Raw genomic sequence first — 9,611 nt, forward strand, 5'->3', positions numbered from 1 at the left:
CGTTCTGAAGGCTTCAAGTGCCAGTAAAACCAAGAAAAAATGCATATGCTTTCCCAAACAGCTGTAATTTTCGCTGCATTGCATGTAGGCGTTTTGCGCATGCGCAGTGTGAAACACAGGACGCTATAACAGGAAGAAGCTCCAGCGTATCAACTACCAAAGTCGTCTCTGTTTATCGAGCTTGGCATGAATGTATTTGAGAGTAACTGGGGTAAAACCTTAAGCTTCTTCTGTGTTTTCGTCGCGGCACTCGCCACTGTTTTTTACTATCTTGAGAATTCAGAGATCGACAAGACTTTCCTGACCTGAATAATTTGTCACACTGCGCATGCATGAAATGTTTTAAAAAATTTGACGTAATTAACAACAAACAACTAATTAACGTCGTTAATGCACTATTTTTGACAGCCCTAGTAAATAAATGATGTGTGTGTGCACATATACAGGGTGCGATTTGTGAACAAACAAGAGGGGCAGATGTAAAAAAAAAAAAAAAGATTTATTCATTTTTAATATATGTATAAATCACAGCAAAAAAAAAAAATAGATTGTTTTGACAGCTGTAAGAAACAATTTTTACAATTAATATTCTGATTTGACCTTGATTAGACAGCTTCGATTATTGACCACTGTCTATGATAGGGGTGACCGCAAATAGTTGATGAATCGATACTTTGATTCGAGGAGCCTGATTCGAATACCAATCTCATATTTGAATATTCGCAGGGTGTTGCAGATTATGCTATTTTGACTATATACTATGGGGGAGCTGAAATGTCTGATTTCAGATTGAACCACCGGTTTTCTCCCAATAAGTTAATATACAGCCTATTATTACAAAGCTGTAAGAATCTGAAAAGGAGGACGCTTCAAATTAATATTTTAAGATTGTGAATAAATCCAACCCCTATGTTTCACTTCCCATAGTCCGTGACCGACAGAGGATCTTTGCGGCACGGATTTAAACTTTACCAAGACTCAAATTTTTTCGAACAGGTAGGGTTCAAGTGATTTCAAAAAATTTTAGCCAGTGTATATATATCGTGAATGGTTTTGAGTCAAGCACTTCATTGTAGTACTACGGTGATATCTCTTCAGTGCACAGCACGAGCAGGACAAACTACAATGCAGAATATTAATAACTATGACTGGGACTGTTATATACATAATATTATAATGAGAAGACCATTATACTAAAACGCTATGAATTTTTAGAGTTTAGCTGCCGTGTTTTTGCACATTATTTTATGAAAAACACGTCAACAAAAGGAGTTTATTCAGAGCCGCGCAGATATGTTCATGTGCAGTCGGGCCCATTTTGCAAATAGCCTTTAAAGGTCCCCTTCTTCGTGATCCCATGTTTTAAACTTTAGTTAGTGTGTAATGTTGTTGTTAGAGTATAAATAATATCTGTAAAATTCTAAAGCTCAAAGTTCAATGCCAAGCGAGATATTTGATTTAACAGAATTCGCCTACAACGAACGACCCGTTTGGACTACATCCCTCTAGTTCCTGCAGGAATGACGTCACTAAAACAGTTTTTTTTACCAACCTCTGCCCACATGAATTCACAAAAAGGGGGCGTGGTCTTGTTGCGCTCCGACGGAGAATAAAGAAGAGCTGCGTTTGTTTTTGCCATGTCGTTGAAACACTATCAAATAGTGTCAATATCAAATCATGTCCAACTTCAGCTGAAGTCTCCACACTTTATTGTCCTCCTTTTGCCAGACCGCAAGCAAATATGTTAAAACCCTGTTGTAATGGCTAAACTAAAAATATTCATTTCATAATTCAGTGATTTTTTTTTAGTCAGTTTTGCTCACAGATAATCCGTATGCAAAAGTTATGTTTGAATTTTTCTATAACCATTACAAAAGTGAGAACATCGTAGTTCTCAAATGTGTTTGTATTACAACGTTAGCCCATCTAACAAATCTAATCTAATCTAATAAAGAACATTTACACCAAGTTTTACAGGCCGGGTAAATAACTTGAAATAATTTGAAAATAGTATTTCTATCTAATCAGAAAACTTCAGTCATACATTTAAAAAAAAAATTCTGATGTAGAAATTATGTTTCTGCCAAACACATCAAAAGAGAAAGAGTTTTCTACTAGTGTGAGAAAAGTATACATTATATGAAGAAACAATGCTGGTCATCAGGTTATTTAAAAAAATAAGACGATAGACGGTGCGCCTTGCTTTAGTGACACACAATGTGTTTAAACACGTTTAAAATTGTAGGTGTAATTATTTTACTGACTTTAAGCAAAATGTATATTTGTTATTTTACAGTACACATACAATCTACAGGATAGAAGGATGCGGATACAATAAAATACAACTATAAACTTTAAGAAAAAAGTTAACTTTGATCACACTAGTGTAAAGCGATCTTACAGTAAATAAAAAGCACTACGACACGTTGGGGGGATACTGCCAGTTAAATATATTGTTTTAAATAAAGAATATAATATGGATAGTAAGGATACTTTTAATATAAAATATATAAAGTAGAACTACAGCCGTTAGATGTACATGTGGTCATTTTAATATTTTATTTTTGCTTTTAAATGGAGGTATTTTGGAACGGCTAAACAGAGGCCCTGCAAAATGTCATTCCTGCTCTGTGTCTGAAAGTAGGTTAACCCATGAACTAATTCGGAAAGTTCAACCCATCCATCATAAGGTCACTGGAAGTTCAACCTGTCAAAAGGTCAAAGTCGTAAATCATCTCGACAGAAGCTGTAGAATAAGCACTACTAATGGTGATGCTGAAGTCTGCCCTGATTTACATGAAACTCTAACTGTAACTTTTAGAAATGCAAGCGCAGAATGTGGAAACAAGAGCAAAGGGGAAAAGACCACGAGCACACAAAAAATAACATAAGAGCAGGAAACCTGATTTTGTTTGAAATTTTGAAAATTTTGAATTCATGTTTCAGTTTTGTGCAATATAATTTTAAATGTGTTTACATTTTTGATTCACGCATATAATTTTTCGATCCATGACTGCGCCGGTTTTGTGCGTTATTATTTTACACACGTTTTAAAATATTTTAATTATGTTTATTATTTTTCGATCTGTGACTGCAATATGATTGGCGGGATTCTAATTCCATAGAGAAGTACCGTACACACACACACACACACACACACACAGTTGTCACAGATAGATTGTGTGTGTGAGAATGGTGTTATTCAGCTGAAAGTATTTTCTCCTGCCTTTGCCTGTAGCCGCACTGGGTAGTACATTAAAGTTAGCTCAAATGATATTTAGGGAATTTTAATAATTAATCAGGAATATGATTAATATATATCTCATATGACGTTTACATTAAAATTATTGAAGATGAAAAATAGGCCAATTGTATATATCAATAACTCATTACAAGGCACTGTAATTTACTCATTAATATGTCAATATTCCATTCTTCACATCAATTATTGTGATATCTTTTACTGGGAATGAATGCAAATCGAACATCAAATCGATATATTGGATTTTAATAATTGAACTAATAATACATCAAACTACAATTCACACAGAGTAAATATGCGTATAACAATACAAACAGTAAAAACAAATATAAGACAAATGGAATACAGATTAGAGAGAGAGAGAGAGAGAGAGAGAGAGAGAATGAGAGAGAAATAGTTGCGATCACAGAATGATCTCCTAGTTTGGCAAATTCACAGACAGTAACCTTTTGAAAGACAACAAGGAATCAGATCACCTTGAAAAGGGAAAAGACAACCTTTAAGCAGCATTTAAATCTCTATAGAAAATAATACTTGCATGTGGGTCTTTTTGTGGCTGTTCTCTCGTGTCTTTCACCGAACGAAATGATTCAGAGTTTGTCTCCCTTGTGTAGGGAGAGGCGAATATGAGAATAAACTTAGTAAAGAAAAGAAAAGAACAGTGCTGAGACCAAGTACCCGATGAAGTGCCACGAGAACTTCCTGGGTCAATTTTCTTATGAAGCGACTGGTTCAAGCCTCTGTTCGCGTGAACAACCAATGAACGTCCGCGATTTGAAGTGGGAAAAAGTTCCTTTGTCTCTGGGCAAACACCCACTTGCGTAACTTATGGTGTTGTCAGAATTCAGCAGTTATATTCCAGCAAGATGGTAATTCCAGAATAAATACATTTTACATACATTTCCTATATGTGAATGGTTTAGTCAAACAAGACGGTTAAATAGATACCAAGAATGGCAGGTAAAAATTATGGAAATATAAAGTTATATTCATATGCAGAATTACACACATTTAAAGTTTGATTAACACATGATAAAATTGCAGATATTCCAATTTGATATGGGAAGACATCTAAGCACAAAAAGGCAATACAGCCAATAAATTTATAATACATTATAAAAAAGGAAACTTTTATCTTTGCTTACAAGAATCCCAGCGAGCTAGTCTCTCTTGTTTCTCCCAGTTGGGTCATAAAGTGTATGACCTGGTCAGGGGTAGGGTTACAAACTCACGACTTTATTTGAGAACATTAATTCCAAAAACATTTCCAAGTTACAAATCATAACCATCGCATAACAGGGCTTAACCAGTTATACGATACACAAACCTATCAAATACATCTTCGTAATAACTTACATGATGAGTGTAAAGAAATGTTTGTGTGTGTGTGTGCGTGTGTTTAAAGGTGCAGAGAGCTGCTCAAACATGACTGTGGAAGGTCTGTTAACATTCCAGGGGGTCATAAGCAATTTAAATCCAGCCATGCTGGCGCCAGGAATTCAGTTTGCAGAGATTGGTTTATATGCATGAGTTCAAGCTAAAAGCTTTGGGTTTTAGCCAAGGAAGGTGTATTGTTTTAGATTTAATAACCCATGATTCTTTAATTCAGAACCAATGAATGGATGAACTGCTCATTTGTTACAGCCTGTACACCAATGTGAGAGGAAGGGGCTTAATACTGTCACTCAAATGAGCTGAATTGTATTTTTCCTTCTTTGTACGCTGATCTAAACACAGCTGATTAGCTGATTTTCTTTAATCATTATTATTTTCTCTTCTATGCTGTGTGTATAACACGGTCAGGTTCAGAGGTGTGTCAGAACATTACCATATTGTCTTCTTTGCTGGTTTAGGTTTATTGATTTGATTGATGAAAAAAAATGAAACTAACATGTTCACACAATTGTTTGCTGAATTCTCTTTTCTGATATTACACATTAATGTAAGCTGAGCATTTGCTTGATATTCTTGAGAATGCAGTGTGTTTAACACAGTCAGGTTCAAATGTGGGTGCAAAAACAAATCCATTAAAACTCTAACAGAGGTTTGTCAGAGTGTTGCCATTGTGCTATTGCCTTGTGGGCAAGTGAGAAATGTTAAATAAAGCAACATGGTGAAAAGATGAAAATGACTTGATTTTACTTTCAATTGCTTTTACATTCTCCAACGTATTAACATTAACATTTTTCATAACTCCATGTAATGTAAGTACTGTGGCAGTAGTAATGCAATATTTAGAAAATTTACTCTTGTGCTCTTGATACTCAAGTACTTTAACAAACAAGTACTTCAGTACTTTTACTAGGGATGCACAGAAACCAGATTTTGGGGGTTTGGCCAAATACCAAATCCGCAGTTTAAGATTCTGCCGAATCCGAAACCGAATACCGAATCCTACTCGCATCCTTATTCAATTAACACAGTAAAAACACATTAAGTAAACAATGTCCACAGCAATTTATTTTTCATTTTATTTTATTTGAACTGTAAAAAAAAAAAAAAAAAAGAATAGGCAACATTATGCCAGGATGACAAGTGAGAAAAACTTTTTTGACAATTACCAAGCTTATGCTTACCCAAGTAACCAACCAAAACCTTTCAATAAAAGTGCAGCAATGCAAAGAAAAGTGTTTTTCTTTTCTTTTTAAAAATCAGAATATGTTTGGTGACTTAACTGAAATTAATGTAATTGATTATTAACTCAATAAACATGGATAGTAGGCTGTTTAGATGTCGCTTATAACAGTAGGATAGGCTACGATTAGAACAGTAGCCAAATATTACGAAAATATTACGGAAGATCACACACATCTCCTGCATCATAATTAAATTAACGTATAACCTCTAACCTTTCACATGAAATGAGTTTCATAAAAAAAAACAAGGCGCTCTGCATTAACAGGTGACAGCCAGTTGCGAGTGTGAACGAATGTCCCCAGCAGTACTGAAAAGTCTTTTACTGGGCACAGAGGTAGATTTTTGCCATTTTTGCCAGAATTGGAAATCACTGCTGGTTTGTCTTCCACCACTGAAGAGGATCCTCTCTAAGAGGAATAAAAGGCTCACCGAAAAAAAAGAAAACGCTTATCTCCACGTCAGCACCCGATGTGACTGGCTGGCTCTGTATTGCTTAGGTATAAATCGTCCCATTTGCTCAAGATTCCTGAACACTTTAGTTTAGAGCGAACTTTTGGGCCGTGTTCCTCCTCATATAAACACCTTCACGCAATCAACGGCCGTGTGACGTAGACCAGCGTAGTGCAAGCCTAGGGTTCAGTTCGGTGAAAAAGAAACCTAAGGTTTGGACAAAACCGAACTCCCTCAAAAAGCCCATTATTTGGCCGAATCCGAATCCGAATCCTGGATTTGGTGCATCCCTAACTTTTACTTAAGTCGACATCTGACTGTAGTACTTTTACTTGTACTTTAAAATTTAGCAAGGGGTATCTGTACTTTTACTCAAGTAATGAAGCCGTGGACTCTGTCCGCCTTTGGTAACTTTAATAGATTAAATGTAGTTATCCTGCCACAGTATAAGCTTTCAAGTTTTGTTTTACTTTTTTTTTTTTTTTTTAAATGGTTTGTAAAAAATATCTTAATTTGTTACTGTTCAGCATCCCAGTAATGAAGCACTAAAAAAAGCACATGGTATGTGTAAATGAGGAAATTTATTTTTAGTGTTAGTCACCAGTAAATAACAGAACATGAAAGATTTCAGAATAATGTTCAGAATAAAATGATGCCAAAAATAATTGAATAAAAACACCCAAAGTAAATAAAAACTTCTGTGACGAGTGGGGCGGGGCCGAGGGACATCCCCACTCATCACAACTTCCTTTAACACTTTTTAGTTATGGTATTATTGTGATCAGCATCTTAGGTTTTATCTACTGCATGAGAGACTTTACAGTCCATGAACAGCTGACATCAGTTTTCTATCTTTTTTTTATCTTTTATGGTCTGCTATAATTCATCATTTTTTTTAATCTACCAAAACATGTATTTTGTATGATCATTTTAATTCAGGTCTATTAAAATCCACTCATCAAGGTCTACATGATCTCTTAATAATAACTGGTATGTTCAGTAAGTGATTAAAATCTGCATGACAGTGAGCCTTCAGGAGCATGTGGGAATAACCTTGATTATATGAAGAAAGAAAGAGAAAGACCGAAAAAACCCGTCAAATTCACTACAAAAGTCAAGTTGCCATTCATTTGGCTGATCAATAATGTTTCACATGACATGACATGACCATTTATCTTCCAGGTCCATTCTTAATCTTTTCACTTTATTCTGTTGTTTTTGAAACTCTTCAAGTCTCTCCTTGAGCTCCTGATTGTGCTCTTCTTTTCTCTCTCTGAAATCATTAAAATTTCTGGCTTCATCTTGATGTTTCTTCTTCATCCTCTCTATTTGTTCATTCTGTTGCTGTTTCATTTCATCACACTCTCTTTCTTCTCTGTCTATTCTTTCTGTCTCCTCTCTTTCTCTTCTCTTGATCTCCTCCTCATGCTCTTGTTTCAGATCTTCTATCATTTTCTCCCATTTATTTCTCTTCTCCACTCGTCTCTCTTCATCCTCTCGTTTCCTTCTCCTCCACTCCTCTTTTCTCTCTCGCTCCAGCTGCTCACAATGTCTCTCCATTTCATTTATCTTTTCTTCATATTCTCTTTTCTTCTGTTCTGTCTCTCTTTTCAGTTTCTCTCTCTCCTCCTCTATCATCTGTTCTTCTTCTTCTCTGTTGTTTTCAAATTTCTTCCTTATCTTCTCCAGTTCTTCTTGTTTTTTTCTCAGTTGTTTCTTGTGTCTCTCTTTTGTCTCTCTTTCCTCTTCCTCTCGTTCTCTCATCTGTCTGTTCTTCTCTTCTTCCCATTCTCTCTGCTGTTGTTTAATTTCCTCTTGAGCCTCTTTGTCACTTTCAGCCTCTTTTATTTTTCTCTCCCATTCCTCTCTCTCTTTCTCTTCTTGTTCATTCCTCATTTGTTCCGCGAAATCTCTCTTTTTTATTTCCTCTTCCTGTTTTTTTCTTAACTCTACCATGATGTGTTCATGATCATTTTTCATTTTTTCTTGATCTTGTTTAAACTCTACTCCTCTCATTCTATCTTCTTCTTCTTCTCTTTCTTTTTGCTGTTTTTCATACTGTATTCTCTGATCTTCAATCTCTTTCTTCATCTTCTCTATTCTCTGATGATATTCATGTCTTTGCTGTTTCTCTTCTTCTGATCGTTTCTGATCCTCCGTCTCTTGTTTCTCCTGATCTGATTTTTCTTTCTCCTCAAATTCTCTCCTTAAGGTTTCCTCTTGTTCTCTGAACTTGTTCTTCAGCCTCTGTTTTTCCTCATGTATCTTTTGTTTTTTCTCATTCAGTGTTTTTTTCATGCTTTTAAATTGCATATCATATATGGCTTTTAATTCTTTAACTTCAGACTGATATTGTCTTTCGTTCTCTATTATCATTTCCCTTATTTTTTCTATGGAGATCTCTGCTGCGTAAAACATCTCATTAGTGAAGTATTGGCCTTGATTCATCTCTTTTATCATATTTAACAGATGAGTAACTTGTGTCTGATCATGATTTTCTGTTTTGTTAAAAGCCAGGAATCTGTTTCCACAGTCACTGATCAGTTTCTTGAGATCAGCATCTTTACTTTTCTCTACATATTGCTCTATCGTTTGTCCTCTCAGATGATCTTCTCTTGTGAAGAGAACAATGCAGAAATCTGCTGCTTTTGTGCCAAAGATCATCTTGATCATGTCTAAAGTGTCTTTCTCCTCTGGAGTGATTTGTTCCACACTCAGCACAATGATGAAGGCATGTGGTCCAGGTGCTGACAGTGAAACACATTCCAATATTTCTTCCTGCATTTGTTCTTTTGTCAGTGTTGTGTCAAAGAGTCCTGGAGTATCAATAACAGATACTGACTGACCATCAACTTCACCAACTCCCTTCTGACAAACAGTGGACACCAAACGTGAACTGGCTTCACTGTGAAAACTCATAGTTTCCAAGGATAGTGTTTTGCTGTTGCAGACTTTCCACTTCCTGTCCTCCCAAACAGTAAGATTCTCAAACATCCTGAATCTGATGAAGAATCGTCATCATCTGAAAATGACAATAAGAGTTTACATATGATCCTTAGCAACAAGTTCTAAACTCAAATCGGAAATGTAAACTGTTAATAAAATGTTATCAGTCTACTTAGTAGGTTCTCAAACATTAACCATTATACAGGTCACTTTGGGGGTGGGATGGGGGGTCTGGCAGAGCCATAGGGGTGAGGGGGAAAGGTACAGCTGGAAGTCAGAGGCAGAGGCAAAGCCAGAGCTTTTCCAGCAGTGAAAA

General features: G+C 35.7%; 1 protein-coding gene across 1 annotated transcript; it reads right to left on the reverse strand.

Annotated features, from left to right (window-relative positions):
- Window positions 1-7,498: 7,498 nt before the first annotated feature.
- Window positions 7,499-9,268, reverse strand: LOC113081800 (trichohyalin-like). Its single transcript, XM_026253750.1, has one exon. The coding sequence runs from the start codon at window positions 9,266-9,268 to the stop codon at window positions 7,499-7,501; it is 1,770 nt and encodes a 589-aa protein (XP_026109535.1).
- Between the last annotated feature and the right edge of the window lie 343 nt (window positions 9,269-9,611).

The sequence above is a fragment of the Carassius auratus genome, unplaced genomic scaffold, assembly GCF_003368295.1.
Source record: "Carassius auratus strain Wakin unplaced genomic scaffold, ASM336829v1 scaf_tig00035057, whole genome shotgun sequence".
In the NCBI taxonomy this organism is placed as follows: Eukaryota; Metazoa; Chordata; class Actinopteri; order Cypriniformes; family Cyprinidae; genus Carassius; species Carassius auratus.

Coding starts and splice junctions, on each gene's coding strand:
- LOC113081800 (XM_026253750.1), bottom strand. CDS start 9,268: ATGAGTTTTCACAGTGAAGCCAGTTCACGTTTGGTGTCCACTGTTTGT.